Here is a 25,677-nt window from a genome sequence, read left to right on the forward strand (position 1 = left end):
TTTCGTCATCTCCGCCTATGCCCCGACAGATTGCAGCCCGGATGCAATCAAGGATGAGTTTCACCACCAGTTAACAGTTCTTCTCCAGAAAGCGCGTTCGACAGATATTGTAGTATTAGCCGGAGACTTGAATGCTCAGGTCGGGCGTCTAGGCACAGAAGAGAGTCGTTTAGGTGGCCGATGGGGACTTGTTGGTCGCGGGACAGATAACGGGGACCGTTTGCTGCAACTGTGCACAGACCATAACCTGTTTCTGGCTAGCACTAACTTCCGGCACAGTCATCGCCGGTGTGCCACCTGGCGTCCTCCCTCTGCATCCCAAGCCTGGACTCAGATTGATCACATCGCGATCAGCTACCGCTGGCGTGGTTGTGTACAAGACTGCCGCTCCTTTTGGAGTACCTATCTGGAGTCTGATCATGCCCTGGTCTGCGCCAATCTCTCCTTACTTTTCAGTGGTCGAAGGATTGACCACCACCAACGAATCGATGTTAGTAAACTGGCTGCAACTTCTGTTGCAAGTAAGTATCGAGCGGAGCTAGCTTCTAGGCTGAGTTTGACCACAAACGAAGGCTGTTACGTAGTGAAATCGGGCAAAGCTTGCGTAAGGACCGAGAAGCCTGGTGGTCGGAGCGTGCTAATGAGATGGAAGCAGCAGCTGCATCTGGTAACTGCCGGAAGCCCTTCCAACTCATCCGAGCCACTGGCAGCAAGAAGTCTGGTGTGAGTGAGACAATCTACGAGGATGACGGGATGCCAATCACTAACATCTCTCGACGTCTTGGACGATGGGCGGAATTTTTCGAAGGGCGGTTCAACTGGCCTGCTGTTCCGACAACATCAACCAGCTTGTCCTGCCCCCCCCATGGCCGGTGACGACTGATCCACCAAACGAGGCGGAAGTCCGCAAGGAACTCCAACTCTTGAAGCGCTACAAATCACCGGGCCCAGATGACTTACCTCCGGCTCTTTTTAAAGATGGTGGTGACTTTCTGGCTAAGGAACTGACGGTGTTGTTTGCAAAGGTTTGGGAGCAAGAAAGTGTTCCAACATCATGGAATGAGTCAACAGTCGTCCCTATCTTTAAAAAGGGTTCACGTTGTTCCTGTAACAACTATCGGGGGATAAGTCTACTTCCGATTGCGTCCAAACTATTGGCTTCTGCCATACTTCGTAGGTTGTTTAAAACCCGAGAACGATTGACTCGCGAGGAGCAGGCTGGTTTTCGTTCTGGTCGAGGATGCATTGATCACATCTTCACCCTCCGCCAAATGTTAGAACACCGTCATACTTATCGCAGGCCAACAATCGTAGTGTTTCTTGATATCAGGGATGCCTTCGATTCGTTGGACAGGACTGTTCTCTGGGATTGTCTATTGAAGAAGGGTGTGCCTGAGAAGTTCATTAACATCTTAAAGGCCCTGTATACGAACACCTCAGGCAGAGTGAGGGAAAACAACCACCTTTCTCCCTTGTTCCATTCGAGCAGTGGGGTTAGGCAGGGTTGCCCAATCTCACCATTCCTCTTCAACTTTGCCATCGACGACATCCTGGAAACAGCTCTGATGGATGTAAGTAATGGCGGTGTGGATATGTTGCCTGGAGAACGACTTCTCGACCTCGGGTATGCGGATGATATTGTCTTACTGTGCGATAATGCCCAAGGCATGCAATCCGCACTTAATCAGTTGGCAATCAGTGTCCGCAGGTACGGCATGTGCTTTGCACCCTCCAAGTGCAAAGTACTCCTACAAGACTGGCAGGATTCTCATCCTGTACTCACCCTGGGTGGTGAGCAGATTGAAGTAGTTGAGAAGTTCGTGTATCTAGGTAGCTATATAAGTGCTGGTGGTGGCGTGAGTGATGAGATTGATGCACGTATAAGGAAAGCCAGAGCGGCTTATGCTAATCTGGGCCATCTTTGGCGCCTTCGTGATGTTAGTCTGGCTGTAAAAGGTCGGATCTACAACGCGTCGGTGAGAGCAGTTTTGCTCTATGCTTGTGAAACCTGGCCTCTCCGAGTTGAGTATGTCAGACGACTCTCTGTGTTCGATCATCGTTGTCTCCGAAGGATTGCTGACATACAGTGGCAACACCATGTTAGCAATGCAGAGGTTCGACATCGTGTGTTCGGGCGCCGAGACGATAATTCAATTGGTGTCACCATCTTGAAACACCGATTTCGGTGGCTTGGACATGTTTTACGAATGTCGTCCCAGAGAATTCCACGTCGTGCATTATTTGCCGACTCTGGGACTGGTTGGAAAAAGCAGAGAGGAGGTCAGTGTATGACATGGTGTCGTGGCATGAAAGAAAGCTGCAAAGGGCTAGCTTCTGTTGGTCCTTCACGACTCCCTAGCTGGGGTCCGAGAGATGGTGCAACACAGTGACTAGAGACGCTATCAGATATGGCTCAGAATAGAAGCCAGTGGCGAACCTGCTGTAACCTTCTTTTACTTTCTACATAAAGAGTGGTTCTAACTTTCTTAACTGAAAGAGTCTTCTGGTTGTACATTTCAGTCCGCCTTATCTTTTCATCCCTTCTCTTCCTACTTTCATTATTTCGTGTGGCGCATATGTATCTGGTGCCCTTTTGTACCAATATATATGTGTTTAAATAAATAATAATAATATAAAACAGTTTGCTTGGTGTATTATCTTACAGAATCAAATACATCTCTATATAATTATAATAATAGAACTACTTCGAAACTTCAACAGTTTTCCTATTAACCTATAACTCATATAATAAAGCTATCATGAATATTTTAACAATTATAGCTTTGAACTACAAATTGGTTTAATTAAAAAAGTATAGAATTTGGAATTTCAGCCTAGTCAATTAAATATAACTTGAATACTATAAAAATTGAAAGTAATAAATACAGTTTCTTGTTAGACCATGGATGTACACTATAAATGAACTTTAAATTAGAACGAGCCAGTTTTCGATGATTCTTTATCTGAGATCAGTTCAAGAGGTATCTATGAAAGTACTTAAACATTTCGTGTTCAATTTTGATGGCATAAGCTTTTTCATTCAAGCATTTGTTTTAACTAAACAAAAAATACTACACGACAAAGTCTTAGAAAATTATTCATTATGTTGTTCAGTTTGTTGGGTATTTCTTTTTTTCATGTTAACTTTGATTGGTGTGTAAACAATTAACGGCTTAATAATTAAATATAAATAAATGCATCACAAATATTAATAAATTAATTATATATCAAAAGGAAGACAAATTCAAGGACTTTCCATGGGATTCAGTACTTTTAATAGGACACAATCATATTTACTGTTGTTGATGTAAACTAGCTAGACAGAATGAAACTTTTTTTTTGATGATTGTCACGATGAAGTTGAAAGAAAAATGTAATCTTCATTGTTTAATATGTGAAGTATTGTTTGCACTAGGTGATCACTGAGAAGCAATTAATATTGTATTTTTATGTTGTGCGGTATCCTATTCTGAAACTGATACTCTTCTTGACCCTGAGAGGAAGAATGAAGCTTTTTATTGACCAGCTGAATCAAGAATTTATAATGCATCCATTCACATATATATTGATTTGATACACAAGTCATATTTTTGAACCAATGTGATGTGTTTTGTTCCTAAGAAAGTTGTCTAAATCTTAGCTGGTAGAGTACACAGACCATCGTGTCTATGTCCAATTGGCTCACTGTATCACATGTTGTTTAGTTCTTAAGGCTGATCAAATTCTACCATTTAAATTGCAACCTGGCCACTAGTTTTGATGATTCATAATTACAGTTTTCAATTTTAATTATTTAGTATGAACACCAGAAAGTCTTTAATCCACGTTTCAGAAGAGTTGGCACCTGACACTAAAGTGTTTCTGATTGTGAAACCAGATGATATAGATTAGTCACCAGCTGCCTAAAGACTTCAGAAATTTATACAAATTGCTTCTGATTGTCAAATAATAATCTGATTTATTCAGGTACAGATTTTGTTAAATATTCTAACCATTTTAGGCAGAAACTACAGCTAGTTTCAGAAATCATTTCCAATCTGTGTAAACTTAAACTTAACGTTGTAATTTTTAATCAGGTTTATTGTAACGTTTTCAGAATAGTGACTACACACAGTAACAAACAGAAAGTTAATTTGCAAGAACTCAAATATAAGATTTTTAACAAGAAGTGGGTTTTTTATTCTAAAATAACACTTAACTATTATTGCATTCATTTCCACTATCAGTTGAAGTAGTCGAAAAATCATTATATTCTATCAGATATGTGATTAACACCTAAATATAGAAATTAACCAGGTGTTTATATGAATGCAGTAGTCCACGAACAGTACCATCAAAAACTTACGATAACCTACATTTAGTTGGTATTAGGTTAAACCATATATCATCAAGCTATTCGGCTCTGTTAAAGTGAGAAAGTCTAATTGAATACTGATTATATATTAATGATATGGTATCAGGTGAGATATCCATAGCTTGAAACACAAAGGGTCTTACACCACAATGGAAAAATACTATCTGTTAAAACTAATCAGAATATGATGTGATAGGACCATAAAGATTCATACCACTTTTTGTAACGACGTCATCGCTTCCTTCTTGTTCTTCTTCAATTAACCCATTGATTTTTAATTGACCAAATTCTGTTTCTTCACCAATCCATACCTTTTGGTAATACAAACAAATGAATATACTTTGGGAAATTCAAAAACAAAGTGCAAAATACAATTAAAAGTACTCTACCATATTCGTAGATTATTAGAATTGATACGATTAAGCTCTTTTGGTTAAACGACAGCATTAGAACAATGACATTAAAAGTACTGCTGACGCATTTTGTGGTAATCAAATTGATTTGAATGTAATATTCGTTATAAAGTGACATCATTTGTTGTGTCATTGAAATCAGAGAGTAACGGCCAACTGTTTCATACCAGACAGTTAACACTCGTCATGAGACCCATGAATGCGCACTTTTGAGGAGTTTCCTAGTCGGAAAGAACAGATATCTAGTACTCTTCGGTTTCCAGCAGCACAACTGATATCAATCAGTAACGAATACAAGCTACAAATAACAAAATAACACTAATTACTTGTTATCTTTATTCTTCTAGAAATCATTGACATAGGATAGTCATCAGAAATTACAACTCATCAACAAACATTTTATCTAGTTTCCAGAAGTGTTATGAGTTCTAAAAGATAACTTTATCAATACATTCTCAAACCACAGTTAAAATCAAAATTTCAAGCAAAATGCTGATTTACATCCGTTTGTGAACGAAGTGATAGAATTTTAATTTGTTAAAAGTGAATCAACTCTGGTGCTTGGAGCTTGTACTTCCCAACTGCTTAAAATAAATGATTGGATCAGCTCAAAAGATTATTATTTTTCAAAAACTTTGATGATGTCCATTGTTTCGCAGCGAAAATTATTATTAGATAAAAATGAACCAGCTGGATTCTACGTTTGTGTTATTTGGTGATGCTAATATGAAGAAGATAAATACAAGCTATTTGACTATATATTCTAATAGTTATGGTCAGTGCAGTTTTGGGAGATCTTATGAGTGTGTTTTAGCAGTTCAAATTACTACCCTAAATTTAGAACTATTAAAGGAATTTTGGCGAAGTGCCCACAAGCGACCCTATCGGTGACTAAACTCAATGCCTTCAAGTCTCATGGCCAGCACATTACCCTAATACCACCAAATCAGTATCCAAATATTTGTATATTTAACTTCAATAAAGGTTCAGTTTTAGATTCTTTATTGGTCTGTGACACATATGGCTGGTGATTCCCATTCTAGGATTGAACAACTGTCTAACGGTTTCTGATTTTCAGTATTCGTTTGACTAAGATCAGTTCGTGGTGGTTAATAAGAAAATCATAAATTTCCACAAAGTCTTATAATAATCAGCTTAATCATCAGTCTATTCACTTGGAGTAGTTAAGAAAGCTCGTTTTGAAAAAAGTTATTTCTTTAGCGATAATAAAGTGTCTTATAAGTTGTAAACGCAAATAAATAAAAAAATTCCTGATTACCGGCGAGTTCTGTTGATGTCTTATAACTTCAGATAAATTTCGTAACCACTCAATTTCTGAAAAGGAATTCTCCTTTGAAGTGATGTTTAACAGTGGCACAGTATCGGTTATAACATGTGATTTATATTGACGTAAATGAATTACAGAATTCCATAGAGTTGTAACCATCTCTTTGATTGTAGGACGTGTACGACTGGATACTCTTGATGGAATGAATAAAGCACTTGAAGTTTTGTTAAATTGCCAATAGTGTTTTAGTAAAACTTTTAGTTGATACTCAGATGATGGATTAATTAATATCACTATTGGGGGGATTCCGAGAAGGGTAAGCCGTTCAATTGCTGTTGGGCCAATATCCAAAAGGCAATGGTAACCTCTTTTCATGCACTCCTGTTTATTAACATGAAAAAAACACTTCTTACTATTATTTGAAAAAAACTACAATCGTTAAAATAGTTTCCTTTTGTAATAGTTTATTGCCTTTCAATAAATTACAAACCAAATCCTTGGTAAACTTATGTCCTGGTATGACCGAGAATGGGGAAAGGCCGCTCTCCCTCTCCAAATGCTCTCACATGGCCACGTGTATATAGCCTCTGCCAGGCAAGTCCTACTCACTGCCTTCTCGTGACAGGGGTGTTGTCTACGAAATTGAGAGGATGAAAAGCGAATTTCCGGCGCTTTAACAGGGTTGGTGGACACGGAGGGTCCACCTAGGAGAGTTGGAAAACCCTGATTCCAAACCAGTGGTGCACACGGGCTCCAGTATCCTGAGAGAACAAATCGCGTATGAATCAATCGCTGGTCACCGGCTACCATGGGACTGAATCTCCTCACGATGCTCCACTACCTTGTGGATCAGATCTTTAGGTCAAAGGCTTCGGTTGTGGTCCCCTAAGAAAACCAGCTGCTTCGGTTTGGGCACCTGGCCCGTATCCTAGCCCTCATACAAATCAAATGAGACTTGTGTGGCGCATGTGTATCTGGTAAATAAATAAATATTAAACAAAGTGGAAACGTTACAGAGATGAAATTTTTTTGGCCACGAAATCGTTTACCAGAGCGATACACAATTGTATTTGTAGTTATTATTTACATATGGCGGTATGTAATAAAAATAAAGAATTAATACATTATTAACATCAAATGATATCGAAAAAAAGAAAACTTCCTTTGAAGGAATGTTTTCATTTTGCCTAGTGGACCATTGAAATGAATAGTTTTTTTTTAGTAAACGAATAAATTTGTACTCAATTTGTGCCTAAAAGTATCAGTTTTTTACTGGATAGCTGTGTTTGCCTACGGATAAGCGGTCAGTAAGTAGGAGTATCAGTTGTATTACCTAAATCGTAAGTTATAAGTTTAATTAATAATCGTGTACCTACTAAACAAGTTGGTGGAAAAGATATGACATAATTATCCACATAGTAGTGAAGTAAAAAAATATGATAATTTTACTTGAAATCATCTGACAGCTCAAATTTCAATCATCAAACAGTTGATGTACTGTAGTGCCGCGATTCGTTAATCGTTTACTTCGATAACCGTTATAATTCTAAACTTAACGGTGCGTAAAATCAGAAGACGAAGGATAGCAGCAACTACAGTTTATTGTCGAATAACTCAGGTCAAAAAGCTAACAACACCTGAGCGAATATCAACGAGCGAGCGGCAGGCGAGAGAGCGAATGAACAGGCGAATAAGCGAAGGAAACGAACGAGGCGAATAGCAAGTAATTACATAGGCAATTTATAGTCAAATTTAATAAGGGCACAGCAAAACAAAACAAAGGCTGATAATAATATTTGCGTACGTACACATATGGGGAGGAGTATGAGTCATCGAATGATATTTAAGCAGTCGACATTTCGGATAGAGTATCATGTGCTCTAGTGGTATAGCAGTGCAAAGAATATGCAAATTGTTACTATCCAAATGACGATGTCTGTTAAGTAAGTTAATAAAAAGGGCTTAACCAAAATTGACTATAATCGGAATTGATTATAGGATGGTTGCTATAGTACTATTTAATTTTAGTGTAATTCCATGTTAAGATGTTATATAAGAACTAACGGTTGCCGAGGTCTCATCATTTTATAGATGATAATGTGCTATTAACAAACTGAAAATATTTGAAGTAAAAGGACTGTATATACGAGAAGTAATTGAGATACCCAGTTAAATATGAATGATCATTCCACATTTCGGTTTATTTTAAGATTTTAAAAAAAATTAGAATGACAGGATGCATTTAGCAAGAATGTCGACATACTCACAAACTAATCAGTCAGGTTATTTGGCTCGTATGATATTCCCAGATGAACACTGAAAGATGTTATTAAATCATTTGCAACTATAAATACTACTAAACTGTATCTAATTAAAAGTGATAAGTTTGGACCTTTATCTAAATAAGCTTAACGACACAAAGTTATTTTTATTGTTACTTTAACTATCCTCACCAAATTAGTTTCGATCAGCTAGAAATGAATTTCGCTAACAAGTACATACATTTTTATTTGCATATCATTTGCAATCACAGAAACGTTACAGCTTTTGTTTCAAAAAATGGGTTGCAGTTATTCAGGGGAATAGGTTTCATGAATGAATTGAGAAGTGTTGGACAGTCTAATAAAACCGATGAAATGATTGTTTTTTCACCTTGATGTTTAGGTGCATATATTAGGAACGTTGCTGTGATATATATATATATATATATATATATATATATATATATATATATGTTTAAGCGTAAATAAGGCAGTCCCTGATAAGCAAATTAACCCAGTGTCTTGTAGTAGGTCAATTTTTCTGAATAAACTCGTATAGACCTTCTGTACAATCATTGTTGGACAGTGACTAGCAGTTGAATCCAGGTGGCTCGTTTCGTTCAATTTAGGACTTACTGACTGGCTCTTTCTGCATCCCAGTGTTTATATTCGACTGAAACTCAGCACATTACACTATAAACGCTCAACAAACTATCTATTGAGCTTCTGGGTTTAAATAGCTACTAGCTTGTGCCATGATTCTGCATTTCATTAAAATGTTTAGCTAAATGACAATATCAAGTCAATCTACTGAGGATACATATATGTCAATAGATACTGATCAACTATAGCCATTAACATCAACAACGGGAGGTGACAAACCCTTACAAGTAAAATACATTTTATATCATTGAATTTCCATTTATATCGCTTGTTTTACTCCTTTTAATTGGCTATTTAGTGATACCTATCAACATATCTTTACGGATTTCAGAGTTTGAATCACTTACACAGTTATTCAGTGCTTTGATGTTCTGAAAGACTATTGAATGATAATTCTAAACTTAATTAAAAGTAAAACACAACCCAGTAATAAAATAACTTACAGTTATTGCACTCAATCTTATCAAACCCAATGGTTTATTGTTGTTACAATTTTCTTCATTTATTGAATAGCCATTATTACTATTAGTGATATTGTTAGATGTAAAAGATGAACTAATCGGTGGAATAATAAATTTAATCGGTTCTTCAATAGAATAATCCAATTTATTTGGTATTATGGATGACATTTGTGTAAGACGTTGCCGTGCCAATTCACATAATGGACCAAAAATTACGACTGGCCGAGGGAAAGGAAATTTATCCAGTTGTACAACTCTTTCATATGGTGGGGGAGAAAATGATTCCTGAGCATTCTCCTATTAATTAAAAAAAATTATCAACGCAATAACGGTGTGATGCATTTGCCAAATCTATGACTAACCATGCCTAATTTTCATGATCAATAGCAAACATCGAAACGAACAAACAGAAACCTTTCTTAGTTTCAAATATTTCATAGAATACTTCACCAAAGAGTTTCATATTATTTTTCTTCTACTTAGCATACGCCATTGGGACTCACTCAAAGAAACATAATTTGTGGATGTAAAATACGTTTAGTCGGCTTTTTATACAACTTCGTCTATAAAATGGTCAAACCAAGTCAAAAGATGTCATAATACATAACCGCTAACCCCCTTTTAAGATTATCTCTGTCCTCCAGATTTGTTGTTGCAAATTCGTATTTCGTAATTTCAAATAGTGGTACTACTATTATTTTTACAAAAATTCGAGGTAACATAACTTCCATTTCGTGTTATATTAAAATATTTTGACCACACAAATTATAACTCACCACCTTACAGCTTTCTTACCACTTCTACTATGAACTGTAAGTTTTATAAATAGCATTTTGTAGGTGTTATCAATATTAAGTTTATCACTTTCAATGTTCAACACTGACTGATTCATTCAAAACTGGTATGTCTGTACCTTGCACTGTATTTTGTAATGTAGTCTAGATATTTGAAACTGTCTAGCTTGAAGATGGAGATAGTGAAAATGTTTGTACCTTCAGACATTTTTCAGCGCTAAAAGTATGATGATTGAAAATCAAATTGCGTGACTTCAAGAAATCGACTTGTTAAATGAACAGTGTCTATATAATCATTTAGTGAATTATCCTGAATATTTCATGAACAACTAAATTCAAAAAACTTAATTCTTGTTAAAAACACATCGGTGGTTGGGGACATTGGATGGCATAGGTCAGATTTATTCACAGTGACCCAGATTGATACACTTTATCTTACACTAGATATTGAGCTCGAGTGTTCCCCTATACAGTTATTTTTACTAAACGTTCTTGGTCCACATTCTTAGTGTTTTGTCATTCTCATTCTCAATTTTTCTAAGGTATTTAGATCTCTTTTACTACTCATCATATTATTTTCATTTCATCATACTAATGTGGTATGACAACTTGGGTCAAACCACATACGTGACTGTTTAACCTATTTTATAACACTTTCCACATTGGAATGAGTTTGTAGTGCAGAGGAACCTTTAGTGGAGATAATAAAATAAAATCATACTTCATTTATTATTGATTATATTTAGAAATTTATGGAAGTTTGTATTTTCCTCGAACATTCGTAGGCAAATTACACCTGATCAAACTCGGAATTTCGGAATTGCAAATCTCAGTGATTAACAGCAAAAATGGATTATGGTGAAATAGTCTAATATCTCATGATTTGTAAAAGTAGTTAAAATAACATCCTTTAGTGGTGAAGATCATCCACAAACTAATCGAGTCCATGAAACTACTTATGTGAGTTGGTTCGTCAAGATGTGCATTCGTTTTATTTAATTGACATATATAAGATTATATTTTTCGCTGTATATAAGTAATATTGGAGATTTATGTACACCAGTCGTATAGAGGAAGAAATGAAATCCATTTGTTAAGGTGTATAACAAATAGAAGTACTGTGTAGTTGTTTAATTGCAATACTATCAGACAGAAACTATATGAAGTACATTTATTCTAAGATGTAACTTAATTAGTTCAGAGGTTGCTTTACGGTGAAAATCGAATGATTATAATCGTATCCCAGTCAAATATTTCGACATTAGCATTCAGTGTGTATTCTTACGTTTTAATATATCTTTAGCCAAAAAAGCTTCAAATAGAGTTTACTTCAAATTATTGGTCATATTTGTTAAATTGTTCAATTTACTTTAATCACACTTACCTGAAACTGATTCGCTGACATAAAACGTTGCGCTCTTTGTTCATTTGGTATAAGACCAATACTACTGGTATTCGGATAAGCTTTTGTTGCCTATAAAATTCGTTTTTAAAGATAAAATGCCATTATCTCATTAGAACAGCTCGATATCTCGTTTCAAAGCAACACTATAAAATAAATTTTTCCATGTGTCATTCACACGTGATCTGTCTAATAAATAAATGAGCCGAGTTAATAAAGTTGTCAGATATGAACAGTTGTTGGGCTTCTGAATCAAATAAAACATTAAACGTTTTATTTTCTGTTTTTCAACCTCCGATGTCTGGGAGATTTCTGGCTCAACGGACTAAAGACAATCGTCCGTTAACAGAAGTCCTCAAAAAAATGACACCAAAAAAATCTATCATTTTTCTCAGGTCCGCTCTAGTGACATAAGTTCACAAAAATCACTGAATGTATAACAAAATGTAGAAATATAAGATAATACAACTTAAATTCGATTGTATGAGTTTGAGTCTTCTTTTTGTTAGTGTTGAAGACTGTAATCGATCAGTTTCTTTTGTATATGTACATCCTGAGCTGACTGCTTCTATATTTTCAACATTCACAAGCACCTGCGAGCAGAGATGGATAGTGGCTGGCAGTAGCTACCAGGACTCGGTAGCTAAGTTCATAGCTCGAAAGGCACTGGGTTAGAGTCCTGAAGTGAACATCAACATCAGGATATAGGGGCATTCAGCTGACGAGCCCCAGGCGATACGAAAAGCGTGTCCTGGATTCCACTAATAGCCACTATCCATATCTGCCTGAAGTTTAAATTATTATAAACCAAGTCAATGTTTAACTTACCAGCCACGTCCCGAGTGCATTATCCAATAGGGTATCATGAACATGAAATATATCCCCTCTTACTATAAAAAGACCAGAATATTTAACAGATGACATTAGTGCAGATGAACCAGAAACATATTGATTCATATTAAAATAAGCTCTTACATAGAAGCTCTCATGAGGAATTTCGCTTTTAAGCATCTTATGATATGACAACGGATCATGGAGTAGTTCAAGTATCATCTTGTTTTCACTGGCCATAAGAGCAAGAAACACTTCTTCTTTAGTCCATCCTTTTAGATCTGTACCATTTAACTGAAAAAGGTGAAAATAAAATACAATAATTGACTTATAGCTTGAATTAGAATTTTAGGTGAGTATTTCGTTCTATTTGAAACCCCTTAACCAGATGTACATGACTCCCAGGGTTGATAATGTTTACAATGTATGATTATCGTATTGAAGAGTAGACTGCTCAATAGAACAGTGAAAAAGTTTGTGAATGAAGCTAATCTTTGTCATGTGTCAAGGTGTGTATTTTTTCTCTATCAATATATAATGCTGTTTGTATATGGGTCACTTAAAAGACTGAACAAATCCAGTCTTGAATATCAATACCACATAAATATAAACTCATTAAACCAATAATAAATATGATACAACTTTAGCAATTCGATATCTGTCGTGACTCAAAAGTCTTTAGAATAACGCTTTAATATTTTAAACGATGTACACTGCATTAAAGCTTCACTGTGAATATCAAAATTTGGGAGTAATTAAATTTAGTGGATGAGTTTCAAGTCAAAAGAAGCGTGAACCCTGAAGTACAAATGCTAATCACTATCCAAAACATAATTAATGTCATTCTTTTTTTGGAGTATTTTAAACTAATATGTAATCCAATCTTTTTGATGAGGCAATAATATATGAACGAATCAATGGAATTAAGGATGGAATGTCTTCGATTTCCGTGCGAACTTTATTCATCGATGTAGTGAAATAGCGTTTTGGCTGATGACAGTTCGTTAAGAAAATCCTCACTCTAATTTCTAACCCTAAATATTTACTCTAAATCCAAATCTGAATTCTTTATAACCCTCTCTTGACTTTAGCAAGTACGTGAGTTGTCTCATTATCACTTTAGTATAGCTTGTAGGTCGTCCATAAAGTATAGTCTCATTATATTTTTTTCAAAACTAAGCTTACTTTTACTAGTTTATCACCCTCACTAACTCCCGCTTGGTCAGCTATGGAATCAGGAATCACTTTGCTTACATACACTCCTTTTGTATTGCCTCCATACAGTATCAAGCCAATATCACATTTACCCTGGTTCGTTTGAAGTGTCACTTTTCTATTTTTAGGTGAGTTAAACGTATTCAACAGTTGCTCTTTGTCTTCTTTCAAGAAATTTGAACAATACTGATCATTTGATTCTCGTGCCTGGATATTTGACTTCTTATGTGTTTTCGGATTTTGATTTGATTCTAAAAATTCATTATTTCTTATGTTGGATACATTATGTTGTATATGGTTGTGTTGAATTGAATTTTCACAAATATTGGAGGTATTCGTTTGAGATTGTATCCAGTTGTTAGAATTTTTGACAAATGGATTCTCAAAGTTATTATCGTGAACTATAAATCGGTTTGATGAAAACATGTACATACAACAAAGAACACTAGAAATATTCGTATAGAAACGTATAGTAAATATACTTCTTTTTCATTTAAACATTAATAAAAATGACACTAGATGAATCTCATAAAAAACAAACAGACCCGACAGGCTATTTTATGAATCCGACTCATTACTTCAATCAAATATCAAACTTACAAAACTCAGCTCTGTAGATTAGATTCAAAGCACTTGTTTGGAGAGTATTTTCTACTTAGTAATCCAAAGTTGATGAAATCAATGTTACTAAGCTATCTTCAAAACAAATAAGGTGTTATATATGAAATAATATATTTTTTGTCTTGAAATATCCGGCCTTTCAAAATACCCACTTTGCTGAATTTTTTGTGAATAACTGAATGGTGTTATTAGTCTTTAGATAAAACATACATTCCAAAGCAAAGTATGTGATCCATACTTAGTTGCTGAGTTGTATTTACCTGAGCTGTTCTAAGTTGTCTGTAGATTAAACCAATTTCCATATAATTCTATTAAATTCTAATAGTCAGCCCACTAGTGGTTTACTTCAAGATATTCTTGGACTCCTTGTGAGAAATAATGACTGGTGAAGTTTAGATATATTGGGAATGAAACGACTGTTACTATTTGTGTTGAATGATCGTTGAACGCGATGCTTACGAGCTGAAGAACTTGGTCTATTCAAAACACTGTTAATTTTAACATGTACAAAAACAAAATGAAATACTTGTTTCTAACCTTTGATTTTGAGTTTGACTTAAAATTGAACGGAAATCAGACATAGGAAACCCTGTTTTCTGTTGAGTTGCTTAGAAAGCCTTGATATTATATGAAATAGCGGAAAATAAACCCGGAATTTACTGACATTTGTCTCAGTTTAATAGCGCATCATAATGTTCACCTTCTGGTCAAGTACTTGTCTATAAAACCCACGCGTCAAATGGGATGAGCATCTTTTTAATCCCTAAACGAACCTTTCTAATCTAGCTTTGTATTAACTATGGCCTACAAACAATAAATCTATGTATAGGGCACACTTTACTTAATACTTAAGGAAATAGAAGAAAAATTCCAGTATAACTTCAAAGTTAGGTTTAAAACAGTTACAATTTGTGGGATAATTATCAATAACCTGAATGATTTTAATATCTCAGAAATTGATAGATATATTTCATATTCAGTTGTTTAGAATATGTAAAGAAATCCAGTAAGTTACTATCACAACACAATTATTAAACTGTAACCACTTAATGTTCATATGTGGGGGGGTAAATTTCATAGTTTCTATTTACCTTCACACATACTTTGGCAGCCTCCGCAATTTTCATAAGTGTGGTATCCACTCTGATATGCTTGTTCGAAATGCATTGTCCTTATTTGTTCGTTCGAAGATTTATTAGACTGAATCCTTGGTTGTGATGCTTGATACTGTCTTTTCTCATCTCCAAGCTGGTGGGTTAACAAACTAGAAAGATTGGCTGGAACACTTGATGAATTTACTAAGGGGGTTGTACCAAAATTATCACAAACTTCATTTTCTTTCATTAGAGTATTCCTGGCTACCAAAAGTATGGTTTCTTGACGACGTAACATGTTCGCGGTATCAATAAGACTTAAATGAGCAGTGTTTATTCCGTTTATTCTTATAATACGATCACCAGATTTAAGACCAGCCTGTTCCCCCAAACTATTTTCATCAACAGAAGCCACCGTCAAACGACTTAAAAGTTCTACCCCCAGACCTGTTATTTAAACATTAAAGGTGCATGATATGTAGTAACCATATGGAACCACAACAGAATAAAAAAAATATGATGCATGGACTTCTATATTAGCCGGTAAGCAGCTGTCCGTAAAGTGAACGAATCGCAGTTCCCAGGTATTTCGGAAACTAGTTTGGTGGATGCAATCTATATTAACAATGTCGGATAATTAGAATAATGGATAAATTCCTTAGTGCTGCAATATTACTAACCAATCACTATTAATAACTTTGTTTTTCTCAGCTTGACAATAAAGTATACTAAATCTTCTAAGTGATACTAAACAAAATGGCTTCCCACAACTATCACCAGATATAAGCTGAGATCAAAATTTCTCTTTTTTATGATAGAATACAAATCTGAAGATAATTTTTATCACCGAGTGAAACAAACTAAGGTCACTGTACTTCTGATTTTCAGACGAAATTAATTTGTGGTTTAAATAACCTTCAAAGTATACATGACCTCAAACCACTTGAATATATCATGTGATTACGTAATAAAATATAATGTTATTTGGTTCTGATACAACTTTCATCGAGATTTTCCCTGTCTAAATCGCCGAATAATACCTTAATTAATTCTATCGATGGGTTACCACAGTTCTAAATATTCAGGTGAAATTCATACAACAGTAAATAGGTAGTATACATTTTAGCACACTGGTTAGTTTAGAAGGATAACTGAAGCAAAGCGGAGAAGGCAAATCTGTCAAATCAGTTTGACAGAACATGACTCAAATATTTATAGCAAGACGAAAATAAGCTAAAGACATGTGATGAATTGAGTAAGCGATGGATACATACGCTCATATAAAGGTAGTCAAGGTCAACAAGCGAATAATTGGCAAGATCAAAATGCGAATTAGGAAAAAAATATAAACTGATCTGTACAGAAGCTAGAATAACTCATGTGTGCCTGACATAATAGTGACCATTATGGGTTCTTTAGTTAAATTTTGATGGGTGACAAAACTAAGCTTTGTCACAGCTATTACACAAACACAAAGGTTTATCTTCTAAAACATTTCTGAGCTACGGTATTCACAAGTCCCCTTTGGTAATAATATCTACAACACAAGTATTAGATTAAAGTTACATATAACTAAAAGTTCAGGTTAACATTGCTACGTTAATATACGATGAAAATGAGGAACTAATCGTTTAAACTAGGTGGATATGCATCGTAGGTATGTCAGAATATTTCCTTCAATAACTATAACATTATTAGGTTAAACACCATTTCATTTCAGTATTTCACTTACTTTTCAAGGGTGTTTTACATACTTATCAGGAACTTGTTAGCTAATTTAAAGATAATCTTTGGCATAAAAGCTCACTGATGATACTAATTGAAGTCTGGATTGTGGAATTTTCAGATCCTTCTCCAAGTCTCATTGGGGGAGATGGTTGGTTACAAATCATGATACAAAAAGATAATATTTCTTGGTTTTCAAGCTGATGTCAAGTTGTAGGAATGATCTTTTTCAAGTCACAGCGTTTTATAAAGAAACTTCTATTAAATTATGACTATTACGGGATTAAACAAGTACAATCCATTTTTTATTGTATCTAACTAAAAGTAACAAATTTGGACTTGTTATGTACGATCGATTTGACTCCCTAATTTTATGTTAACTGTTCTTCAGATATTAAAAATAACATTTGTCAGGTTCTCTGTGTTCTTTGTAGATTTTTAATCCACTAAAATCTAGTTTTTGAACGGCAAAATATTTGAACTACAATAGGGTCTTATAACATTAAAATTAAAAACAAACAATATACTTTCAGCCGCGTTCCTTCTTTTGAGATGTATTTCTACCAGTCTTGGATAATTTTCTGACCGATTTTCGTTATACGTGTAATTCGGATCCCATAAAGCGGTATCACTGCGATATTTCATCGAATCAATACAGTGATTTCGGTAGTTTTGCATGCAGTCACAATTAATTTGGGGTTCTCTCAACGATGAAAAGTTTCTGATAAAAATAATAATCAAATTTGTGTTTAAAATTAACACGTGTGAGTTATGAGAATGTGCAGTTTAATACAATTGTTCTGCAATGAGTTGCCTGAGAGCTGTGATTTTGAGCCAATTATTTTCGCCATCTTATACTACTTTTCAATAGCATATTTATATCTTATACCTGGATAGCGAACGGTGCTATCTTGTCACGAATAACCCTTTTCGAAATTTACCAAACTATTTTGAGATTATTGCTGAATAAGGATTTGCTAATGTAACATTGTTCTACTTGTATAGCCATTTTACAAAATCTAACCCATCTTTACGAAAGTTATTTACATTGAGAAATAAACTGTCGAGTGTATGAATACTTTAAACATCTTGTAATGATCATTCAGCCTGCTAGTTTAGTGATAAGTTTGGCTTATTCATTCTTATAACTTAGGTCTGATTAGAAGTAAACATTTTCACAAGTTTAGTTTCTCATAAATAAAAACAGCTATGCTGATTGGATGACAAATTATTTTTGACGACGCTCAACATCACAGAAACATATCAAAAGAATAAAACTTCCAGTCATGAAAATGCAATTTTTCAGACAATTTTCATCCGCAACTAGACAAGAGTTGAGTCCCAGTTTTTTCATGTTTTCTACGAAACTTTTGTGTGTAAAAACATATTTTTATGCACATACTTTAATCAAACATTTCGATAGGAAAATAGCGCGAAAATTGGAAAGAAGGCAATAGATTAAGTAACTTATTATCAAATAAAAGTGTCCATATTCTACGTTGTTATTAAGTAGCATAAAATTTTCTTTTGAATGAGGGATTATTTTGGTTTAATATAGAAAGATGATGGAAAATAGTCTTTCTACAAATTCTAGAAATCAAACAGAACCTTTTTCTTATCTATAAACGACGACTAAAATATCTTGGAACGTAGTTCAGTAACAGCTGTAAAAGTTGAAAATATAGTTGGTTAGTAAATTAAGAACTTTGAAATTGTCACTGCTGTTTATTTTATCAGATAAATAAAGTAAAACAGTTCGAAATTGGAAACATTTGAACTTTAAGAAACAAAACAACAGTGCGGGTAATACTGAGCTTTGTCACTGTGATTTATGTCATCAAGTTGAATCTTTATAAAAATCAAAGGACTATTATAAAAACATTGGTGACAGAATTTAACCACTATAATGGAAACGACTTCACAATTACAGGCTCCAAAAATGTTTCAGTTACAGTAAAAGCATTTGGATTTTTGTGAGGCCATTTTGTACGCATAATACAAGTAGCAAGTGAACCCAAATACGTATTGACCATATTTTAGGTTCAAATCCTATTCTAAAACTTACATGTTGGTTAACTGGTGACTCTTTCATTTATGAAATATACGGCTGGATGTAAAATCAACACATGGTTTTAATCTCTGAGTGATGGTGTCATTATCTCAAATGCTGTTCAGCTTTACACTATCGCCCACGACTTCACCTATCTATGATTATCTCTCTGTATGACTTGATTACAAAGATCTTTGTGGAACTTGTCAATCTAGAACGAAAAGTGTGTGAAATTTTGTAGCAGAGTACATTTAAGTGGGAATAGAAAACCAATCGACTTGATACTGTCAAATGTCAGACGAATATACACAAAGAAGACAACTGCTGGTGAATATATGAAATTCAATGAGTACTGATAAAAATACCACCAAATGTCACTGAAATCAACATGAATTCCAAACTTAAAATTTAAAGATTCCCTGCGGTATCGAGAAAAATTTTTTCACAAACGCTGAATAAGAAGTGATTACAACATCAGAAGTCTTGTGAAGATAAACTACTAAGATATCTTTGGAAATCCTTTCATTTAGCCAAACTAAGGATCGTCATCTTTAATTTACCGCCGATTCGAAGGTATATCAAAGATAAATTGTCGTTCCTGGCCACCTCAATATGTATCCATTAAATCAATCTTTCTAATACAATAAGTTATATTGCCTAGAATCACATCGTCGAGATGTATTCACTTTGTAGTTTTAAACGTCCCTGATTCCATATTGATATATTTAATGATGACTAGAAAAAGAGGATCTGAAAACGTTAGCTTAGGGATAAATGGAAGTTCTACATCCTAAGATTCATGAAACAATGATGTTCTTTGATCATTGTTAGAAGTAAAAATACTCTGCCTAGACAAGTCCATATTTGTAGCTTAGTAATATTTTTAACGTGTTAGGTTTGACACCAATACTGAATATTATTTGCGAAGTCTAAGTGAGTTTCTAGCTAAATTTTCCTTCATCTATTTTACTCCAGTGGACTAGACACAAAGTCCGCTATCTAATAACAGAAGCATTTGATCAAATTAAAGCTGTTCTTTTTCCCGAAATTACCTTCTATTTATTAGAAAATGCAATGATTCCAAGCCTAATTCACTGACTAATGTTTCGTATGGATTTTTCTAGCGAACTTTTTATGATGCATAAATTTTCCACCTTTGTGGCGGAAAACTTTATTGCAGCCATAATCAAGTGAATTAATAGTGAAAAGGGATGTAATTCCGATTCGAACAGATATCTCCAGTTTGTACCTATATTCAGAATGGATACATTGTAGCTATTAAACTTCGCTTAGGCTAAGACTGATCGCTAACAGTAAACTAGAGGCAGCTTAGTTAAACATACTTCTATCACACATGTAAGATACCTCTAGGCTATAGATTTTGAGCAAAAACACCACATATTTTGGTTCAGTGAATGACAAGTTGTGCTGGTCATAGGACATGCTTTGAATAAGAAGCAAGCACTAACATGTTATGCAAAGGACCTTATAGCCACATAAAAATGTTTTTTTTAAAGATAAGTTGTTAAAATCGTCTAAGCTGATGACTATATTTGACCATAAAGTAATTAATGAAGTAACTCTAATTTGATCATCTTACGTTTGTTGCATAATGAAGTCTTTCTCTGGAGCAAGCTGCAAATTGTGGTAGTTGGCTTGTTCTTTGCGACTTATAAGCTTTAGCTCAGCTTCATCACCGCATTCACGGAGAATCTGAATGGCTTCAGAATATCTCAGACAGTCCAAGTTTATTCCATTAACACTAATCAGTTCATCGTTTTTGCTAAATGTCCATTATAAAACACGTTAAACGGCATACCTGACCTTTTCATAGGCTGGTCCATTCTTTATAACATCTGAAACTATGAATTTTGTTTTTGCGTTCTTAGAGGATCGTATACCAGAAATGCCTAAACCAAGACCATAAGTAGGTGATCTCACGATCGTTACTGAATAATGTATTGGATGAACTATCATTCTGATTTGCTGAAAACTAGGTACTTTCTTACAAAGGGCACATAAGGATTTTCATTTGTAGTGATATAAGGCAAAATGTTCATATGGTTTGCTAACAGCTAACAAATGTCAAAGTAGTGTCTAGCGTAAATGACCTAAAAAATAGTATATTTTAACAACTACTTGATAAGAAGTAAAACTAGGTGACGGAAATGCGAACGAGCTCCTTGTGACCCTAATCTTGTGCATGATGGCATCGAAATGCCAGCAACTACCATAAAACTATTTGACGAGTTTGAACATTTTACTGACGTCATGGACGAAAGCAAACTACTAGGCGGTATCCTTAATCAACTGTTTGTAAATGCATGTAGATCGACTTCGTTAATCTCAAAAAAAGTCGCTCTCGAAAAGATGAGATATTCTACTTTCGGAGGAGAACTCGTGTTCTATCTGACCATAGTTTATACGGAACCCCAATCGCTTACCATTGCATTAAAAGCTAGAGCTGATAAATATTTACCTCAAGAGACACATCAAATGTCGAGACAATAAGCCAGTCGATGCATTATCTTGGCCAGAAATGAATATAATACAACGATATGCTGTAAATTTTTAGGCGTTCGAAGAAAATCATAAAAAGGGTCAAGAATTGTGAAATCTACCTACAGCAAAGAACTTTAGTCTTAGGCTAAGACAGCTACCACCATTTACTTAAGGTAGTTTGACTTACTGTGACACGACCAAGGTGATTCCTAGACATTTCGTCCCCAGAAATATCCAAAAATCATTTTTCAGTAATTTTCATATTTTGTCTCATCCTGATGGGAAGGCTACTATCAAACTAATTAATGCCGATTATTTATGTTGGAATTTATAAGAAGGTGTACACAAGTGAGTTAGAGAATGTTCGGGGTGTCAACATTCAAAGGTAAGCTGTCACACCAATGGACCTATCGGAGTTTCCTAATAGCCAGATGCACGTTTTGCACAGGTTCATATCGATTTGGTAAGTTCTTTTCCGCGTTTTAATAGTTTTGATTATCTATTTATATGCTTAGGCAGATTCACGAGGTGTCCAGTAGTCATGAAAATTTCCGAAACACAGTCGAAACAGTGACTAGAGCTTTCATTCAGATCTGAGTGACCATTTTTTGTACATTTATTATGAGAACAACTTATAAAGAGGCTCAAGGTGAATGTGAACTATTCAACAATTTATCTAAGCTTCTAAGATCCAACAGAGTACGTTGCACGACATATCATCTCGAGGCTAATGGGAAGGTGGGATGTTTCCACAATCAGTTGAAGGCTGCCCCAATACTACACTTAGACTACACTCAATGGGCAGAATTCCTGCCAATATTTGTGTTGAAAATGAGAACAGCTGTCAAAACTAATTCACCGAGTTCAGTAGCGGAACGATTCTTTGTGATGAATCCAAGACTAACAAGAGAGTTCATCAATTTTCGTCCTAAAATTGAAGAGCTTGACCTAGCACCGTACGTGGACTAAATACGTGACCAAATGTTAAACTGAAATCAGTCAATGCTCGTGAACAGTAGCGAGATGTATATATACTCAAGGATCTATGCACTTAGATGCACGTCTGGATGAGATGTTAAAAAGCAAAAGCACTACTTAGCTCTTTATTTGATAGTTTTTTAATGAAACCCCAAGAAAACCTAAATATTCCGTTGTACAAAAGCAAGGAAGCACCGAGGTAGTAAATACTGGCGGGCTAATACCGGCCTATTTAGATAATGAACTACTATATCCGTTACTAAACCGTATAATTGACAGGATAAATACAGAACTGACAAGTAACAATGAGAATCATCTACAGATGACCAAAAGGGTTAGCTAGATGGACACAACTGGTTGTTCAAACACCGATGCCTTCGGTTTGGGCTTAAGTTTGTTAAATTTTTTTGCGAATATTCAAATAATGAAAACAGAAAGGACACTTTTTCTGGGTACTGCTCATCCGTCTTTTTGGATAAGTGCCAAAATGTTAGTTGTCTAATAAAATATCTTATTCTCCCTTCTTCAGATGTTTTTTTTGATGTATGAGTGTTATGTTCGTTTTTTATACCAAGTACATTGGGGATTTATCGACACACAATCCGATGAGAGATATAAGTAAAAAATATCGCAACATTGGTAGCAAGTCACAAACAAAGAATTTTTGAACTAGTGAGTAGCATGAACAGGCTAAGCCTGTGGAACCAGTCGTTGTCCTGGATATTTCTTCTAACAGAAGAAAACAAAAAGAAAGTTGAATGAAAATATCCAAAAAAATCCCTGGGGATAATTACTGTGAACTCAAACAATGTGTGTTTGCAACAAAGATGAAGTCCAAAAACAATCCATAGGACAATTTTTGTATTTGAAAATACTAGCAAAGTCATAAAATGCGGAAAACTCAGAAACTCAGGTCGTGTAATTGTTCGGGTTAGGTGATGAATCCGACCGCTTGTCTGATATCCCTACATAGTGTCTCCTTCATACCATATTCTCAAAATCTTTGCAAAACCAAACATATGTGTGCAACCAAACATTTACCACTTATTACTGTATTTTTCATTTTTGTATCTGATGATTTTATATAGACAGTGGTTTATCTCTTCGGGTTTAACTTGCTTCACCTATTCTTCTCGAAATAGACTCTTCCTTATTTTGAACTGAAGGAGGACTCAAGAGACAGGAGAGCCTTCCATTCTCTTAAAAGCTCTAATCTTCATATAGAGAGTACGTTCGATAAGTCGTGGGCGAAGATTTGTGTAAAAAAAATGCTATGAAATGAGATAACATCGTGGTTGACTATATGATATCTATGGAGCATCTTCGAATATCAGCTGTGCAGTGGTCGTCATCTGAGATAATCGTAGTTCAAGTTTTCACTTCCTTATTTCATGAGGGCATTATATTTCCTATCATGCAGTGATGATTTAGAATGGTGCTATTAAGATCTTAATGAATTGCGGAGAATAACCATTAAATGGCAATGTGTGTTGTTCATATATATATTGTGAAAATGAAGTGAATTTGAAAAGTTTATATAAATGTAGCACATGATGTTGTGTTTCTAGTCAAAAGACTTTCGACGTTTAGGAGTGGAATTTGTGCTGGAGGAGAAGAGATTGTAGTAATAAAGAAGAAGGTAGAAAGGAATGTTTAAAGTGTCAGAGGATCAATCATGATGATAATAACAACAGTAATAAATATAAACATAAGCAGACTTTGGATATTCAGAAGAGAAAAGGATGAAAAAATGAAAAAACTTTGAAAGGTTTTACTTTGTTTTACAGTCAGTTAAACAGATAGATATTGGGCCTCATTTTTATAAGTCATCGGTGACCATACTGATATTCAGTAGGTGATGTAAACAACATTCGGGGAGTCATTCTTAACCGTTACTGCACGAACTCTTGTTCTACTGTCAAATCTTACGCCGGTAATGATTTTATTTCTTGTTTGTTTTTTGACTCATTTTACAATATATTACCTACGTCACGAACGCTTACGTTAAATTTTTTACTAATCTCACCTTTCTTTCCCTCATTTTTTTCTTTTTCTTTCTTTAGGGTCAACTTTGTGTTCTAACTTCTACAGAGCCAGCTAAGATATGACGAATATTATGTTAATATCATTCAAATCTGTATATGATGTCATTTCCAACCTTAAATGGTTTTATAACACCTATTTTTTTTACAACGCGTTGTTCGTGAATAATGATAATAACGACAATGATAACAATAATTTATTCTCAAGTAACAGCATGTCATGTGAGGTATGCCAGTTTACAGACAAGAACAAATTGTTACAACTGTCACAGATTTTTTGATTAGAACTTACTCAGGTTTTTATTTTATAGGGGACACATTCATCAAAAAACAAGGGGATAAATTTTCGTTCGTCAGAAAATGAATGTCAGTATACTCGAACATTTAGTATGTGGGCCTGTGCGCTTCATGGAGGTCACATTGTGACAAGCGATTGGTGATCGAGAATGAATACAACTAAAGTCCAGAGCTTTCTATTACAAGAAATAATGAGGTGAACGCATAACCGGCCAGTTTAAAGCACCAAAAATAACGTATTGTTTTGCGCTTCTGATAATGCTCCCAGATAAATAACTCCTTCAAGGCTCAGGACCAAATTATATATTTCATATATGTTTCCAGTGGTAAACCACGAGTTTTCTGAAAAACAGAGGGAAATCGTGAAGGATGAGGGGAAAAACAGACAGTGTTCATGATTAGAGCACTTCAGTCATTATTATTATTATTATCATGGAATAATTAAAGACTATACTTCTTAGACTTATTTCCTCTGATTAGGTAATTTTCTAGGCAAGTTTATTTGTGGTGTTTGTACGAACTAATGACCCTTTTGTTGTTATCATTATTCACAGACATCTTATGGGTACATAAGTGTTGTAAAGGATCCATTTGGGGTTTTTTCAGAAATGCAATAATACACAAGTTTCAATAATGTTAGCATAACGCTTACCATTTTTGAACGAAAAGAAAAAAGTAAAAAGTAA

At 34.8% G+C, this 25,677-nt stretch overlaps 1 protein-coding gene across 1 annotated transcript in view; it reads right to left on the reverse strand.

The window, feature by feature from the left end:
• Window positions 1-21,149, reverse strand: part of Smp_137910 (putative tight junction protein) — a gene marked incomplete at both ends in the record, with an annotated part of 30,934 nt that extends 9,785 nt beyond the window's left edge. Inside the window, 10 exons of the mRNA XM_018798993.1 lie at window positions 4,569-4,665; window positions 6,047-6,436; window positions 9,423-9,737; window positions 11,619-11,708; window positions 12,465-12,761; window positions 13,653-14,083; window positions 15,395-15,844; window positions 17,650-17,843; window positions 20,773-20,955; window positions 20,992-21,149. Of these exons, the coding sequence (XP_018650827.1) occupies window positions 4,569-4,665; window positions 6,047-6,436; window positions 9,423-9,737; window positions 11,619-11,708; window positions 12,465-12,761; window positions 13,653-14,083; window positions 15,395-15,844; window positions 17,650-17,843; window positions 20,773-20,955; window positions 20,992-21,149 (2,605 nt within the window). The remainder of the gene's footprint in view (window positions 1-4,568; window positions 4,666-6,046; window positions 6,437-9,422; window positions 9,738-11,618; window positions 11,709-12,464; window positions 12,762-13,652; window positions 14,084-15,394; window positions 15,845-17,649; window positions 17,844-20,772; window positions 20,956-20,991) is intronic.
• Between the last annotated feature and the right edge of the window lie 4,528 nt (window positions 21,150-25,677).

Source organism: Schistosoma mansoni, chromosome 3 (genome assembly GCF_000237925.1).
Source record: "Schistosoma mansoni strain Puerto Rico chromosome 3, complete genome".
Taxonomy (NCBI): Eukaryota; Metazoa; Platyhelminthes; class Trematoda; order Strigeidida; family Schistosomatidae; genus Schistosoma; species Schistosoma mansoni.